This window comes from Emys orbicularis, chromosome 2, assembly GCF_028017835.1.
Source record: "Emys orbicularis isolate rEmyOrb1 chromosome 2, rEmyOrb1.hap1, whole genome shotgun sequence".
Lineage (NCBI taxonomy): Eukaryota > Metazoa > Chordata > Testudines > Emydidae > Emys > Emys orbicularis.
Genome location: NC_088684.1, coordinates 199,722,628 through 199,741,336, shown reverse-complemented (window position 1 = coordinate 199,741,336; position 18,709 = coordinate 199,722,628). Strand labels below are relative to the sequence as shown.

At 39.6% G+C, this 18,709-nt stretch overlaps 1 protein-coding gene across 1 annotated transcript in view; it reads left to right on the top strand.

The window, feature by feature from the left end:
• STK17A (serine/threonine kinase 17a) overlaps positions 1-18,709 on the top strand; it is a 53,670-nt gene that overhangs the window by 22,875 nt on the left and 12,086 nt on the right. The window contains exon 3 of the mRNA XM_065399741.1: positions 14,084-14,228. Within this exon, the coding sequence (XP_065255813.1) occupies positions 14,084-14,228 (145 nt within the window). The remainder of the gene's footprint in view (positions 1-14,083; positions 14,229-18,709) is intronic.

Genomic DNA, 18,709 nt, shown 5'->3' with positions numbered 1-18,709 from the left:
TATGCTTAGACACCAAATCCAGAAGTAAACAATTGGGGTTTTTTTTTGTGACACATGTAATACAGAACTGCTGGATTTTTGATAGGAGGAGTTAATACTTCATTACACATACAAAGCACATTTAGGATTGTAAACTACAAAAACACACTTCCACTGACTTCAGCAAATATATCTGGACACTTTTCTAATGTCAGCATGTTCCAGTGACATGTTGAAACAAAACTGGTCTGAGTGTTAGTAAACTTCTGACCTTCTGGATTCAGGGGATTAATAAACATACAGTTTAGACTGCAAACTCTTTTTAGTGCAGGGTACTGTCTCTATACACTCTTGTGCAGCATGGTAGCAAAATGTGGCACCCCGATCTTAATTGGGGTGGTTGGACACTACAGGGGGTCCCTGGTATATGTCAGGGTTGCGTTCTTGAAAAGGGCGACAGACACCGAAATGACGGATACTGGGGAATTTTTCCCCATAAGAAATAATGGCCTGCCCCACCTCGCCTCTTCCTGCCCAGTTCTGCCCCCTCCTCTGAGTGCGCCCTGTCCTTGCTCCTCCCCCTCCCTCCCAGCGCCTTCCGCATACTGGGGAAGAGCTGTTTCGCGGTGTGCAGGAGGCGCTGGGAGGGAGGGGGAGGAGTTGATTGGCGGCCCACATGGCCACTGGCGGACAGGAGGCGCTGTCAGACGCTGGCTGCCGGTGGATGCTAAGCACCCACAGAAAAAACACACAAAAGGTGAAGCAACAGATATGCGGATCGGGACCGACGTGAATCGGAACATGTTCCCCTGTTGATGAGTGACGGATACGCGAAACAACAGATGAAGAGGAGACATGTACCAGGAACCCCCTGTACTGCAGTAAATACAAAAAAATCCACAGTATTTTATTTATTTATTTATTTATTTTATTTATTTAATATGAATAAATCCTTGTATTAAGTGGTGATTTAAATTGTTTTCTGAGGGAAGAATATTTAGGAAATAGTCTCAAAAACCGTGCCACCTCTGTCATCTATTAATACTTTTGCAGTGTCTTTGAAGGATGGGAGAGGGAAACTGTGTCCAAATCTATAAATCTTTCCTTCCTTAAGTGGTTTCAACAGCATTTTTTAACGCAAATAACAAGCTAGTTATTTCCATCAAGATATTTATAATGCACCTGTTGACATGATGCATAGGTGCCCATTTATGCCTAACATCATTTAAATAGGATGTAATTAGTTTGTCTAATCCGGAAAAAATAGATTTTAGGTGGTATAAATATAAATGTCTAGTCCACTTGCTTTATGGTGGTGGCCAAAGTGAGACCTGTTGCCACAGAGTATTTCAACTTTCACAAGGATCCCAGCAAAGTACTGAGTGCAGCTAGTTGTGAACATGTAGCATGAAAAGTTTCAAGTATTGTTTCAAGTTTAAAAGTAATAGGGTCCACCAGAGTGGAAATAATGGTATATAGTTTTCATATTTCCGTCTGGGATCTTCTATCAATGGGTACAGAGTAAACTGACACTCCCTCCTGTGGGTCATTTTTTATGTGGAAAGCAAGGCTTTTCTGGCAGTGGATAGTTTGACTTCCATCAGATCTAGTTTTCTTGTACAAAAGTTGAACTGAGGCAAATTGTGTTCACTTTGGCCCCAAATTGCTACTCATGTCTTCCTTGGATGTCACTCCTGCCAATTCATCATATCAATTTACACATGACTACCCTTATAACTATTGTAAGGGGTCCTTCTAATCTTCTCACATGAAGAGCTCTGTGTAAGCTTGAAAGCTTGTCTCTTTCACCAACAGAAGCTGATCCAATAAAATATTACCTCACCCACCTTGTCTCTCTAATATCCTGGGACCAACACAGCTGCAACAACACTGCATGCAAACAGACAGTGACAGCGAGGCTTAACTGCAGCCATTAAGTTCCAGTCAGGAGCTTCAGATTAATCACTGTGTAGCTTACACATCAGAACAGTTTGGCTACACTGTACCAGAAACAGTAATGTTATGCCAATTGTATGTCACTATGTCAGTATGGAAATGAAACTTTCTAATTAAAATACTCTGAATTATATGGCTCCTCTGGGTATATCTCTGCTGCTTCACATTGCTGTCTCTAAACAACTGATTTTCTAGAAAATATTTTTTGATATACTAGGTTGTGCTGGCTGGCTGTATTTAGACTAAACTTCTCAGACCAAGAACAGTCAATATGTGCCTTATGTAGTATGAGACTGTAGTACAGTCTTAGCACTTCATGAAGAATAAAATGAATTCATGAGAATATATCTTTTTGCGGTGCAATACACATGAAGACTGTTCTTTCATATTAAGCTGTGCATGATGTTATGAATTCATTAAAGTTTAATGACAAAATTTGCATTGTTTTAAGACACTGATAGTTACATGAATGTAAAAGGTGACATTTTTCTATAATTGGTCCTAAACACACCTGTGAATTGTGGCCTCAAATGCTGTCTTACGTTTTTAACACTATTTTTAAAGAAGTCAAAAGTAAATAAAATATCCCTTGTAGATAAAGTACAAGATTTTTTAAACTTAAAAGGAAATCCACTTTTCTACGAAGTATCTTGTAGAGCTATTTAAAATTTGACACTGCAGATTCCTTTTTTCTCTTTCTTGTACTTGCAAGGACTCCAGTAGAAATATAAAATAAGTATGATACTCATGCAGCATGGTATTTAGCTGCCGCCTTATGTAATTTGTGGGAAGAAAATAAATTCAGTACTTTTTTCATTTAAATACAAGGCATACTGCCATAGAACTGAAAACTTCCTGTGTGCAAAAAATAACCTAATACAATAAATATGTACTACCTACTATAGAAGGTGACCTTTTTATTTCCAATACAGGGAACAAGGTAACAGTTGCCTCTGATATAGGGGTTCCCAAATGTGGTATGCCTGCCCCTGGGGGTATGAGAGACCTCTCTGGGGGGTACGTGGGAGAAATTGTGAAACAGTGGATTTTACTTATTACACCTCTACCCCGATATAACGTGACCTGATATAACACGAATTCGGCTATAACGTGGTAAAGCAGTGCTCCGGGGGGGCGGGGCTGCGCACTCCGGCGGATCAAAGCAAGTTCGATATAACGCAGTTTCACTTATAATGCGGTAAGATTTTTTGGCTCCGGAGGACAGCATTATATTGGGGTAGAGGTGTATTTATTTATTACATTTTCCTAATAGGCTACTCAGGCGAAGCTTTAAAATTCTGTGGGAATTTGTTATATAAAATACAGTAATTAACTTACTTCAATATGTACCAATGAGAACACAGATATACAGAGATGCTGACGTACAGAGCCCTCACCTCCAATCACCATACAGCGTGGGTTCAGTTGTCCAGCAACTGTCCAGTCTGAGTTCAGAACTTAGGGTTTTTTTGGTTGTATATGTCACACTATAAATAGTGAAATATGGACAGATGGCTAAAGGCAGGTAGCGTTAAGAACACAAAAAGTATCAGTAATGAGACGAGTAGGGGTACGCGGGCAGCTGGTAGATTTGGAAGGGGGTACGCAATAAGAAACGTTTGGGAACCTCTGCTCTAATATAATAGGATCATAATGTTCTTCCGCATCCCTAGTGGAAAGTCCAAGGTGAAGAGGAACTATAACATATCTTCACTGGTACTATAAGTTAACCAGTAGCTGATGCTGCCTCCTTTATCTGATTAGCAAACTACATGAAGTGGTAGTTAAGGTTGAGGCAGGATACATTTCATCCATGCAAAACTTTAAGAATGGAAATAAGTTAATGGGGGGAAAATTGTATGTTCTTTTCTAGCTTCATATAGTCTACAACAATATTGACAACGGACATGAAAACTACTCCATAAGGCTTTCACTTCTACTTCCAGCAGATAACACTGGAATAGAGAAATGTAGGTTGTGTGTTGGGAGATGGGAATTGATATGTGACTAATGTGCCAGTCAGCAGTCTCTCCATTCTGATTATCCATGCTGTTGCATTTGTCAATTGTAAAGAGAAATGTCCCTTTGCTTTGTATTGGTCTCTGTCACCTCAGTATATAATGATCTATAATAAAGAAGTGGGGAGAAAAGTTAGAGTACCAATGAATGAAATTATGCTTAGAATTCAAATGAGCTCAACAAAAGATGTTGAAATCTTGTGTTAGTCATGGAGGCCAAAAGAACTTCACCATCATAGTGCATTTTGAAGTCCCAACCACCAGAATTGTTTTGGGTGGTACACAGTGTAATGAATCTTCACCACTTTGATACAGAGTAGTGTTTAGACTCATAAACTTTAAGACCAGAAGGGACCATCATGATACATATTAAGATTCTGTCACAGGTATTTTTAGTAAAAGTCAGGGACAGGTCACGGTCAATAAACGAAAATTCACAGAAGCCTGTAACCTGTCCCATATTTTTACTAAAAATATCGTGTGTGTGGACAAAGAGAGCGATTCTGGGGCTTGCAGCTGCTCTAGCCGTGCTGCTGTTCCTGTTCCAGGGGCTGACTTCTGCTGCTCCAGCCCCAGGGGGGATGACCCAATCCCAGCTGCTGCTCTGGTGGGCCTGGGGACTGCTGCCCCAGAAGTAGTCATGGAGGTCCTGGAAAGTCAAATAATCTGTGACAGAATTGTATTCTTAATCATGATAATCTAGTCTAACCACCTGCACATCACAGGGCACAGAACCTCACCCTCCTGTAGTAGGCCTTTATCCTCTGGTTGAGTTACTGAAGACCTCTAATCTTGACTCAAAGACTTAAAGTTACACCATTTACTCTAGTTCAAACCAGTGGGTGAACCATGCCCCACACTGCAGAGGAAGGTGTATTCCACTCTTACTTGATTTTCCTCCCACTCAGCATTAGAATCAGGTATGGAGATTACATGAGCATCTCCCAGCTGTCTTCCCCAGATTTCTAGTTTAAAGGTCTTTTAATCAATTGTGCCAGTTTTTATCTCAGAGTACAGTCCTCTGTCTGTGAATGCCTCCCAGTGGTCAATGCCCTCCTTACAGCACCATTGCCTGAGCAGTCTGTTGATTATCATAATCTTGTCTCGCCTTCACTCTCCTCTGGGGACAGATAGAAAGCCACTGAAGATTATCCGACCTTCCATTTCTTTAAGTATCTTCCCCAGCCTGGCGCTGTCTTCCCTGATGCATTCCAGCGAGAATCTAGCAGTATCACTTATTCCAACGTGAAGGACAATACCTGGATTCTTTCCTACTCCCATTAAGATCCTCTTTAGCCTCGGATCCAAATTCCATATCTTAGCTTCCTCCAGACAGCACACCCTTCAGTTTTCTTTGTCAGCTCTGGTGATAGCCTTGTTGCCCTTTTCAATAGGGAGTCCCAATCACATAGACCTGTCTCTTCCAGGTGTTGGTGTAATTCTCCAGCGTTCCCCCTTCTGTTCTTTCTGGCTGCAAGTCATCTTGTCCTCTTCTTGGAGTCATTTGCTATCCTCCTGGGGCTCCAAACTCTGGCTACCTCCATTGACTCTTCCCCTCTTCTTGTAGGACTAGTCACTCTTCTCTTCTTCCTTGCCTTCCCATCTTCTGTTACTGCTTGTCTGTCTCCTTCATTTTGCACCTCAGCAAACCTGTTCCTCAGCTCTGTTTCTCCTTCACTAGCCAGTCTTTTTTTCTGCCTAATTCTCATAATCACATGCTTCCACTGGCCACTTTCCTCATCCAGTAGTTTACCCTCACAGGCTCATTAATAAAATTACTTATTTGATCAAGATTGAAAATCTGTAATGGCAGATGTGTCAGGGAATGGAGGAAAACAAGACATATGCTTTGATTTATTTGGCTCACTTTACTCACTAATCAGAGGGGTAGCCATGTTAGTCACCCACGAAAGCTTATGCTCCAATACGTCTGTTAGTCTATAAGGTGCCACAGGACTCTTTGTCACTTTTTGCTCATTAAGGTTCTGGAGCTACTTGGTGAGTTCTGTGCACTGACCTTGATTTAGACCTATGCCATCTTAGCTGTTAAAATCTTGTTGACATTGGATCAGTTATTCATTTTGGAATGTTGCTTTCCAAAAGGGAAATTGTAACACCAGGTCAAGAGCTCTCTTTAGGGTGATGCCTGATTGGATGGGAAACAGGAGCTTGAGGTTGTATCAGTAAACCTTACTGTCTGGGCTATGGGGAGAAATGGAGTTCTAGCTCCACAATCCTGCCGCTGAAGGTACTTGGCCATATCTGTGCTGTTTTCTCTTAGCAGGGGCTTTTCTCTCCTGGAGAAAAATAGTTGATTTGCAGATTTTTGTAAGAACAAGACTTAAGGGGGGAGCTCAGTTGGACAGGGATGATCTGATTCCAGTTGATTAGTGGGACTAGATCCAAAGTTGAAACAAGTATGTGAATCCCATTTATCTGTATTGTTGAATAGGAGAGTACAGAAATCATCTTTTGGAACAAACTCTCTAATCTTTCTATTTTGAGGGGGGAGGGAGCTACTGACAAATTGTGGTGGGACAATTCTGGCAATACCTTGAGTCCTCAGACTTTCTTGCTCTGTTTCACTCTAGCTTTTAGGACTGGGTATGTATATGGAAACTGCTGGCCTCATTCAGGTAAGAGATGAACATTAGATTTAGCTTCCTTTTTATACTCTTGACCCCAGTGAGTGTTTGGATACTGGTAGAGATAGATGGAGTTGCACTAGAATGACACACTTTTTCTTCTCTGAGAGGTCACCTAAATTGGGTAGTTATCTGCAAGGCTCTGATGGACAGGGTACAACAGACTTTTGTTGTCTCCCTTCCTGTTAATTGAGTGTATGAGCCCACTAACACAAAATGAGATGGTTCGTATTGTGATGCTGTCAGTATGCTGATGAAATTGTTTTCCATCTATTTCTTTGGACCTGGATACTGTGATCATTCAGATTTTTGCCTCTGCTGACATAGCTGGTTGAAGCTCTGACTGGATAAAATGTGTTGGTGGGCTGTGGGAAGTTACAGAAGTGATGCATGACTTCTCTATTGGCAGAACAAGATCTAATGGATGGAAGCTGAAGCAAGACCATTTCAAATAGGAAATAAGATGCAAATTTTTGCAGGTCAACATACTTAGAGATGTAGATGCTTGAAAGCTCTTAAATGAAGATTAGATATCTTTCTAGAAGATACTCACTCCAGTTTAACCATAGATTGAGACTGATCATGAATTACTGGGTGAAATTCTATTCCTTTGTTTTGTATGAAGTCGAGACTAGCGGATCACAGTGATAACTTCTGCAATTGACTCTTAAATTTGAGTCAATTGCATCGTGATTGTCTATTTAAACTAAGTTTTTTGCAATCTTGAGGTCATGTTGTATTCTTGGCTGATTCTAGATATCCCTGAATGCTTTCTTTCCTTATGCCATCTCATCAGATGCAGACTTCCCCCAATTATATACTTGTCTCAGTCATCTTCAGACTACTGCAGTGTGCTGTATGAGGTTACACCTAAGGAACACTCACTAAATGTAGCTAGTATAGAATGCAGTTGCCTGCATACTTCTAAGGGTCTGTCTCAAGCACTTATTGCTCAGCAAATCTACAGCATTCCACCATGCTGCGCATTGTCAATGTGGACCCTGTGTTCTTGTAGAGACATACGCTAAGTGATGTGAGGATCATGGAGCACAGACTCGTGCGTTCTAGAAACTACATGGATTTCCAGTTACCTTCCAAGTTAAATTAAAGGTGGCTTTTGGTCTATTAAAGCTTCTTCTGGATCCTTTGCATCTTACAGACTATCTCTTCCTTTGCAACCTCACCCAGTATTTAAGACCAGGGTGGGATACTTGCATTGATGTTCCCTAGATTTGTAGACTTGAGGCCAAGCATTTCTCAGTGGATTGCCCTGTAATCTTGCATTGCCTTTACTCTCTTGTGCAACAAAACCAGAGTTGTTTAACTTTCCAAGTACATTGAGGCATATTTTATTAATTCAGTCTTTTTCTGATGGGATGGATTAAACAAAGGATCTCAGTATATTGTGAGTTAGGAAATGAGTTTAGTCCCTTTTTTTACATTATTGTAAATTTTATTAAATTCTGATCTAGTGCACTGTTAAAATGTGGTGGTGGGAAAAGTAAGCACATTCCTTGGCTGAGTTTAAAGGCAAAAATGTTTTTGATTTGTAGCCATAATCAGTGATACCTTTAAATTTTTAGTTCTTCATTTCTCACTGTTAAACTGACTACATATTTACATTTTAGTAATCATTAGCAATAAGGTTTCATTTGAAATTTCAGAAAAAGTACTGGTTGGTACTTACTTGTCTCTACTATACTGCCTTGTTTATGAAAGCGACTCCAACTGCTATAGCTTTTATGTTTTGAAAAAGACTCACCTCTTGAGTTCTTCTTCCTCTGAGCCTGTTAGTTAAATTACAGGTGTAGTGTTGAAGACATAAGCATCCAAAACTTGTGCTTGTTACTCTTTTTTTTTTTTTTTACTCTATCTAAATTGTATGTATAACACCAGTAGTTATGAAGATTCTGCTACACTGCAGTCTGTGCTTTGTTTTCCCATGAGCATTTCTTGTGGAGGTAGATGAGGGGGTTGGGAGAAGCTCCCAAAACTGTAATTCCATAATGACTCTTCATTCAACAAGCTGCAATTTAATAGGCAGTTAAGTTCTTGAAGCATAAATGTTGTTGTGATAAACATTTCAGTATGTTAATTGGGTATATGGTACTGTTCTTAATTATTTTTACCAACATTGAGTGGACTTAATATTGCAAAATAAGGTGTAAATCTATCAGTGCTTCATTAAGTAATGATATTGTGATCTTGTTAATTCTACTTCACTTTACTGCTTTGAAACAATGATTTACACCATTTTGTACCAATAGAGCCTTTTTACATAAGAGAATAACTACCTGTCTAAATAAACCAACTTATGGGGTTACACCATGTCTATAGTGTAGACATTTATAGTTAGGAACTGAGTACGCTTTATCCTTGTAGGGGGTCTTGCTTTAAATAGTGCTTTAAAGTCTGAGTGTAAAAACTTTTTACCTAGTGAAACCAAACCCCTCTTCTCTCCCCCCCCTCCCCCCCCAATATATATATCCTGGAACATTTATTTGTTAAAGACAGTGAAAAGGTTATACTGTCAATCTGGTTGATTGGTTGAAGGTTAACTGTCAATCTGGTTGAAGGTTAAACTGAAACAAAGCAAAAAGACTTCTCCTCCCCACCACCAAAAATAATATATACAAGATGTCCCCGTTTGCTTCCGTATCTCAGCAGTGTCTATATAAGTCGTCCTGTGTGTTTAGACCATTTGACTTTTGAAGTATACGCACATATACTTACTGAGAACCATGCATGGATTTCTGAGCTTTGTGTGGCCTACTTAAATTGTAGGAAAAGAAAAGGAAACTCTCTTGTTGGAAGTAAGAATGGGTAAATGTTAATACTGGATTCAAGCAACTTTATTTTTATTTAGGAGATGTATAATGAATTCATTATAGATATATATGTGCAAATTGTGTGATGTTATAAATTAGCTATGATAATAATCTGACATTGCTGTAAATTTATTTTAAGCATACTATTGTTTTTGCTTCCAAAAAACGGAACTGTAGTATAGCTAGGAAATACGTAAAACAATGTACTGTAGTGCAGTTGGCACAACTTGGCATGAATAGTCAGTAGACTTTTGTTGGAGTTCATTATGACATTGTACTTCTAATGACTTGTGACTGTGTTGGCTCATGGCTAGCAGACTGTTTTTGCTTAAGGGCATCATTATGCTCACTGTGCCATAATGATACACACAACAGTCTTGCAAAAATTTCTCCTCTTGTATTTCTGTAAAGGGTCACTAGTTATTTTATTCAACAACACATCACAGTGTGTTTAAATTCTATACAAATATGTCACCACCATATTCAGAGAGTGAATTGCCTGGAAAAAGTTGTCCTCTTTCTGTCCTCTAAAGAGCAAAAATTAGTATTCAAGAAAAGCTTTGTGAATTTTGAAAACATTTCTGCTTCATATTTGCAACTGCTCTTTTATAAGACTTCTGAAATTATATAGCGTGTCCAAAGTATAAGAGAAAATCCCAGCACATTAGGTTTTCGTCAGATACTAAAGGCCAGATTTGAACAAGTATTTAGGGACCTAAAGATGCAAATAGGTACCTAGTGTGATTTTTCAAAAGCACGTAGGAGCCTAACTTCCATTGTGTTCAACTTTTAAAAAGTATTAGGAAGCAGGAGGGCTCAGTGTTCAAAAATGTATCTGAAGCACAAATTTTAGCTGGAGTCTTGAACTGCATCTTTACATGAAAATAGTGATAATTTAAAATAAATGTGTTTTAAAAAAAATTTGCACCCTCACTTACATGCCTAGCTGAACCTCTGAGGTACTGACCTGCACAAGCAAAATCAGATTTCAAATATGTTTTTGTCCATATGGTTGCACTCATATAACATTTTTTTTGTTAACATAGTTTGCTTGTTTGTACCTTGAGGTAGACTCCAATTTCTACCAATTCCTACAAAGGGGGGAGGGGAAGCAGCTCTATAACCAAAGAAAATTTGTAGCAATTGAAAACTTACTCCCCTTAAAGTTGGCCTGCCCCTCAGTGACTATTCATGGGTCAAGTCCATTCGGTGAGGACTTGCAGCAAATCCGAGATCTTTCCCAAACATCACAGCAGATGGAGCTGACTTTTCTACTGTAGTGTGCTTACTCTGCTGCAAGACAGCCAAGTAACTTGACTTTTCTTGCTTTATTCACCAATACATTTTTCTGTCTTTTGATTTGTTTAAATAATAAATGAGTTTCTGGGTTTTGTAACTTTTGTGAAACTTTGAATATTTTTAACTTATAATCCCACTAAAATTCAGCCACAGCATAGTTTATTCCATCAGATCCTTCTAGTGATGGCAAAATACGTTGCAAGTCCAGATATTATGAAAAATGTGTAGTAGTGCTGCAGCTTTGACTCAGGGTGTTTGTAGTTTTTTGGTGTATATAAGGTCCTCAAAAAGGAGGAAAGGAAAGCCTAGACTCCAAAGGCAGTTCTCAGAAAGTGGTATAATTCTCTTCATTCCCCTCATACCTCCTCTTCTGCAAATAACAAAACATCGGGAAGATGCAAGAGTGTAGATTACCAATCATGCCATTTGTATTCCCCCTAATGCAGCTAATCGTTGAGTGCTCTGGTGCCCTTGGTACAATCAATCTTCATCTCAGAAGTCTGAGGTAGAAGGCATTTTTAATGTTTCTTAGAAGTCTTAACATGTAAGTACTCAACGGTTGAGAAACTGGTGGACATAGTGTATTTTAATATTCCAGCATCTTGTGCCTTTCTTCATAATTCAGCCCATCACTATGGCTGACCCAGAGATGTGCCATCAAGACTTTCCTTTCCAGGGAAGGCATTAGGACTGATCAGTTCCTTATGTGTAAAGGCCCAATCCATCTCCCACTGAAGTAACAGAAGCCTCTGTATTGACTTCAAAAGGAAGTTGGCCTAGGCCCTTAATCTTCTGCAAAGCAAAGAAGTAATTTTCTAAAGAGTGGTCTTATGGATGGTGCTGATGGAAGGAAAGGAAATGGTGCACTTCAAAGGGTATGTCTACACTTCAAGCGGGGGTGGGGGGGCTGAGATTCCTAGCTTGAGAAGACATATTCAAGAGCTAGCTCTCATCAAGCTAGCATGCTAAAAATAGAATGTAGCTGCGGGAGCACAAGCAGCCGGAAGGGCTAGCTGCGCTGCGTACGTGTCTAGCATCTCTGATAGACACTCATTGCTATTTGCACTGCTGCAGCAGTATTCTATTTTTAGCATGCTAGTTTGACAAGAGCTAGCTCTTGAGTATATCTTCTCAAGCTGGGAATCACACCCCCAGCTTAAAGTGTAGACATACCCTACAAGGAGCCTGGTGCATCACTGGATTTTCACTTTACATTAATATGTTGAGAGCTCAGACTTTGAATATACTAAGATGAGAAAATCTAGCTTTTTATGAAGTTTTCATATTCTAAGATTACCATAACTTGGAACCTATAAAAATGGCAGAATCTAATAAAACAGGTCTTGGGTTTAAGTGCTATAATTGCTCTACATTTCAGTGCAGAGATCTTTTTGTGTGGAAATACTCTCTTAATAGAGGAGGATTTTCATGTTAGTATAACTGCAATAAGGGGATCTTTCTCCCAGTGCCTCAGTTCCTGAACCTGCAACCTTCCCCCCCCCCCCCCGAATGTAAAAGACAACTATAGTAGGTGGCTAGTCATTTTTGATGACCATATCTTTCCTACTACTTCACTTTCTTTTCTCTACAGTTTAGCTGACAACGCCAGCAAACAGTATACTAACCACTATATATAGGGCCCTACCAATTTCACGGTCATAGGATTTTAAAAATAATAAAATTCATGATTTCAGCTATTTAAATCTGAAATTTCATGGTGGTGTAATTGTAAGGGTCCTGACCCAAAAAGGAGTTGTGGGGGGGTTCGCAAGGTTATTGTGGGGGGAGTTTGTTACTGCTACCCTTACTTCTGCTGGCGGTGGCACTGGCTTCAGAACTGGGCAGCTGGAGAGCGGTGGCTGCTGGCCGCGGGAGCCCAGTTCTGAAGGCAGAGCCGCTGCCAGCAGCAGTGCAGAAGTAAGGATGGCATGGTATGGTATTGCCACCCTTACTTCTGTGCTGCTGCTGGCAGAACTGGACCCTTAGTCAGCAGCCGCCACGCTCTGGCTGCCCAGCTCTGAAGGCAGCAGCACAGAACTAAGGGTGGCATGGTATGGTATTGGCACCCTTCTGCTCTGCTGCTGGTGGGTGCTGCCTTCAGAGCTGGATGCCCGGCCAATGGACACCACTCTCCAGCTCTGAAGGAAGTGAAGTAAGGGGGGCAATTCTGCTACACCCCCTAAAATAATCTTGCAACCCCTCTGCAACTCCCTTTTGGGTCAGGACCCCCAATTTGAGAAATGCTGGTCTCCCCTCGTGAAATCCGTATAGTATAGGGTAAAAGCACACAAAAGACCAGATTTCATGGGGGAAGACCAGATTTCACGGTCCATGAAGCATTTTTCATGGCCGTGAATTTGGTAGGGCCCTAACTATATATCGTAAAATTTTGTGAGAAACCTATAAACAGACAAAACAGAATGCCAAGAATGGTCTGCATAAATCATGGTTTAACAGGATTTGCTTAAGCCTGTCATCTGCTAGTTGGTGATACTCTCATACAGAGCTCTACATTAGTTCTTGTAAGTCCTAGTATGCAGTTAAAGATTTTTAAAATCCTTTTTTTGGTTTGTTTTTATGTCTGATAAGACTTGATCTAGAAATTAATGGCTTTAAAGGCTCATTGTAGACTAACTTGTCCCTCTTTTATTTTATAGTTCATTGACCTTATCAGTTGTGTAAATTATGTATGTTTTTAATTCACATTGCTTAATCAGATGTACATTTTAATCTTTTAAAAAATAATTTTCTATAAAGAGAACAAATTAACTTTTTAATATTATAACATATGGCACTTAATGTAGTCAGATATTTTTTGAATTTGTAGCCTTATTTTGAAATATAAATCTTGTACTAATAATTATCGTTCCAGATTGCTCAGTCCAGTTGTGAATAAAGATTTTTTTACAGGAAAAAACAGAGAAAATGTCAATGGAGTAGAAGAACAGTATTGTAGAACAGTAATTCCTTCTTCTTGAGTTCCATTGCTATTACACTGAGAAGACTAGAATTATATGGTATTAGGGATTTGTAAACACTTGACATTTTTACTGATGTATCGATATGTAATTATCAGGGAAAATTTGAGCCTATGTACAAAGTTCATTCACTCACTCTTCCCATCTTTAAATGCTCACACTATGGTGAGCATGCTGTTGATATTGAAAGATGATACCATGATATTGAGAGAATTTGCTTGCCAAAATTGCTTGCTTTAGGCAAGCAGAACTTTGTAAGGCTGATGTGTAAAAGTCATTCATTCTAAAGAACAGTAAATAGTACCATAACCAGAATAGAATGAAGATTTCGACACAGTGTCATTTCTTTTGAAATTAAAATAGATTTTTTTCTTCCGTAGTGCTGCTGGAGGTGAAATCTTTGACCAGTGTGTGGCTGAAAGGGAAGAAGCCTTCAAAGAAAAAGATGTTAAGCGGCTTATGAGGCAGATTTTAGAAGGAGTTTCATTTTTACACAGAAATAATGTGGTACATCTTGACTTGAAGGTAAGTGTTTACTTTTCTCATAGAGTATGTCCACACTGCAATAAAACACCTCTGGCTGGCCCGGGTCAGCTGACTTGGGCTTGCATGAGGGTCCCAGAGCCCAAGGTCCAGCCTGAGCCCAAATGTCTACACTGCAGTTTTATAGCCATGCAGTCTAAGCCCTATGAGCCCAAGTCAGGTGACACAGGCCTTTGATTGCAATGTAGACATATCCATAGTTACTTGTTAATATATGCTGACTCAGTGCTATAATGCCTTACTAATGCTAATTTATAAATAAAAACAAAGTTCATATACGTCTATGTACTTCCCAAAGCACAAAATTCACCTTTTGGGGATACAGTAGAGATTAGCAATTTTTGCCTCACATGATAACTTTCTGAAAGTTACAAAATGTCTATGAAATATGGACCTTAAATTGCTAATATGTTACACAACCAAAGGGATGAAGTTTCTGTCTTACTGTTGTTAAAAACAAAACTAAGCTTCATGCAGTGTTCCCTCATTAAAGTGGAATTTAAGTATATTTTTGTGCTCTAGTAACATTTTTAAAAAGTAAATTGGCATTTATATAGACCTGGGTGACAGTTTGTGCTTTGTGACATTTGGAAAAAATTGGTTAAGAAATAGTTAAAAATTAATTGAACACAGCATGCTGTAACTGCACTGAAAATAAACTTACCATTCCAGTATTAAGTGCTCACAAAAGGCTGCTAAGCAGCTGTACTTGGATGCATATGGACTGACGCATTTTATTATGATACTGCATTTGACAACTTAGTATTTTAAAAAAAAAACTTCAAAAGCCACTTAAGTCAACATTTGCCAACTGTTGCCATTCATTAAGCAGAGATTGAAGTATAAACTGTAGTAACTGCTGGCTAAGGCTGACTTCAGGTTGAATAGTTCAACCATGTGATAAAACCTTGACTGAGATTAGGCTTCTTTGGTCAGGAAACTCATTTATGGTTCCCATGGCAATTATAAGCTGGTACTTTTTCTGCATAGGTAGTATCATTTTGCATTACTATATGCAGTCTGGTGCTACCTATTTATAAGAAGACTTATTTCTGTGGGAGTCTTAACTTAAAATTTCTTGAGTTTTCTGCACAATTTTTAATGATGGAATTCATTTTTCAATGGTGGAAAGTTTTTTTTTGTTTTTGTTGTTTTTCAAAATAAATATAGTTACTTGTCTGGTTTTATTGAGATTATTGTGGGTTGTTGAGCAATATAATCTTTAAGTACAGAATGATAAAACTACTTGGCAAATCCGAATGTAGAACTACTATAAAACTACTTCCAGCCTACCCTGAAGTAGCCTAGTTACCTGCATTTATATATTATGCATTCTGATAGGCTTAACTTGTTTACTGTACAGCAAAATCTGATATAATTTGTTCTGGGGATAGCAGCCAAAAATGACAGGGGAGCATGAGAACTCAGGAAGATTAGTCAAGGAGATTATTGGGTCCAAGAGATCTTGCCATGTCAGACAAAGAATCTGTCCTGGCATACACCTTGAATGAGTACCATGCTCTTTTAAATTCCTAACAGAAAATAATACATTTGATTTTGTTAAAAAACAACAAGGAGTCTGGTGGCACCTTAAAGACTAACAGATTTATTTGGGCATAAGCTTTTGTGGTTAAAAAACCTCACTTCTTCAGATGCAGGTTTTTTACCCATGAAAGCTTATGCCCAAATAAATCTGTTAGTCTTTAAGGTGCCACTGGACTCCTTGTTTTTGTGGATACAGACTAACACGGCTACCCCCCGATATTTTGATTTTGTTGACACCTGGCTGATGTGTTGCCTAACCTTTTGTCTCTGGGGAACTGGTTTGAGACTCTTCCCCAGACTCAGAACATGTCTTTAGTAATATCCTACAGTAGAATAACTTTAACTTTGCATACAGTGTTGCCACACACATTTTACCAGAACAATAATGATCAGTAAATTATGAATTTTCAGATTATTCCTAACAAGGCATACTTTTGTATGAAATTTATCATAATCTTGTAAAAGGATTGAACATAGGGGTGTACAGGCTGTCACACATACTAAGTTTTGAAATCTTTTAAAGCAAAGGAAATTTGATGACCTGATCTCAGTGACATGGATGCAGAAACAGTGCGGCCACATAATGTGGTTAAATGTGGAGGCTGCATCTTATTTACCAACGATTGCCTAACTGGCATACCCACCTCAAACTGGCTGGTAAGGTTGTTCCAGTGTGGGTCTCAACTGGAACCAGTGCCCTCTAAGTCCTCAGCCCAGCCAAGGGACCCTGCTGGACGCCTGAGTCCTGACCCACCTCCTCTCTTCCATGCCAGAAGTAGAGTGGTTGAGATGAGATGAGTCACAAGTTGTGCACGACAGAGGCATACAAAATTACTATGCAATGTGACTGCCCAGCCCCAAATCCCAAGCAGCTACTGGGTTACTTAAGGCTCTCACACCACCAGCTGCACTGGAACCTGCCATAGTTGCAGCAGTTGTAATTTAAATCCCAAATCAGACCTTCTGGATGTTGGATGGAAGGTGTAAAAAGTCATTTGGCAATCTGCCATTTTTGCCATATGGGAAAAATATGCTTTCAGACCGCAAAACTGGTGAACAGCCTAGTCCCCAGCATCATAGGAAATCCAGCAGACCAGTTTAAGTGTGGGAAAGGTGGAGCTGAAACAGGGAGCAGACAATGGCTACCCTACCCAAGTAGCAAACTGTATCATCCACCAAATGGGAGCCAATCACCTGATCCTGTTCCACCCCCACCCCCCAGTAGCATTGGGCAGGATGCTCCCTAGAATCTGGCCCAGATGACCTCCCCATACCCTATGGCACAAGGAAGTGGGGGAGGGGAGGTGGAGAAGACCAGCCTTCAAACAATGAGGGTGAAGGAATGGTGGGGAACAAAGGGGAGGGGTCACGTGGAGCACTTCTTTAGCTGCTCCCTTTGGAAATCGTTCTCTTCCCCCTGCCACAGTCTCCACTGCTCCTGGCTCCACAAAAGCCCCACCCCCAAATGAGGGTGAGCATTTATAGCACCATGTAAATCGAACCCAAGTGAATTGGAATTTTTGAGACTTGTCTACTTGTTTATATCTAAGTGAAGCAGCAGCATAAGAATACTTTAAAAATCTCTAGTGTAAACATCTGCTGATGGTTTGTGAATGTTGAATATTAATTTTTCTGCTATATTCTGTTGCTGCTGATCTTGTTTATCTATACCTTATTGCATTTTGTAAGTAGTGCTACCAGCAGATTTAAGTCTTAAACTGAACAACATTGAACGCACAACGCCATCTGGAAAACTAGTTTATCAGCTTAAGCAGATGTCTCACAATATTTACTATCAGAGATGCGTCCATAGGGCTGTTTGATCCTGGCCAATCTGATTTTCTTTCTAAACCTTTATTCAATTTATCTTTGGGTTTGTGTTTTTTGTCTACAGTCCATTAACTCAAAACTCTAATCCCAAATATAAAATAAGTCATCTGTCCCAACAATTATTCACTGGATACTTCTAGTAATCAGCAACAACTTAAAGAAACAGTTTCCTCTCTGATCTGTGTTGTTTTTAGAGTTTTATAAGACTCATAAGGACTGATCAGGTGAGTATATTTACACAAGATATATGATCCCTCTGTTATTTTTGCATGTGTAAGCATGATATTTGGCCATACACAATACAATTTGTTATGTCATAATGTGACAAATTATGTAACATCACGATGGGGGGTTGTGCATCTGAACCCATAGTGTGGCCCAATGGCGAGAGTCTGTGGGGCCAGCAATAGGGGAACCTGGGCCCTCCCTGCTCCATTGGGTTCCAACCCAGGACCCTCTGACTGGCAGCTCAGATTTGTTGCCTAGGGCCAGAGGCAGATTAGTGAGTAGCTAATAAATAAAAAGCAAGAAGAATGCATCACAAAATTAACTTGCAAGTGTATTTGAATTTTAATCTTCTAGTACACTTCTAGTAAACTCCTCTTTAGCATATTTTGTGAAAGTAGTGAAGTCTTACTAACATGGATCCTTTTTACAGTCTAAGTCAAGTCTTTGAAGGGGGAAAAGACCACTGTTCTGACTCCTTTTTTGGAGAGCCCAGTAATGTCTCATTTAATAATATTGGCCAATGAGCTCTAGGTTAGGTTAAAAGCTAACAAAGCAGTGTGTTTGAAGATCCATTGACACCTTTTCCTTTGGATGGTAACGGTTTCCTAAGGGCATGCAGGATAGTCCATTTTACAAGGTACAGATCTGGAAATCAAACTTGAGTTCTGTTCACTGCTGTGCTGTTGATTACCACGTGACTTTGAACTCTTTCTTCCTTCATCTTGAAAGTGGGAACGATAAGCTTATCCAGTAATTTAAAACACTCTGAGATTTATTAAGTATTACTAATTTATGTTGGCATTTGGGAGGCTTGCTTGCACAGAACATATTTGGCAAGCAATGTGTCTAACTCCGATGGC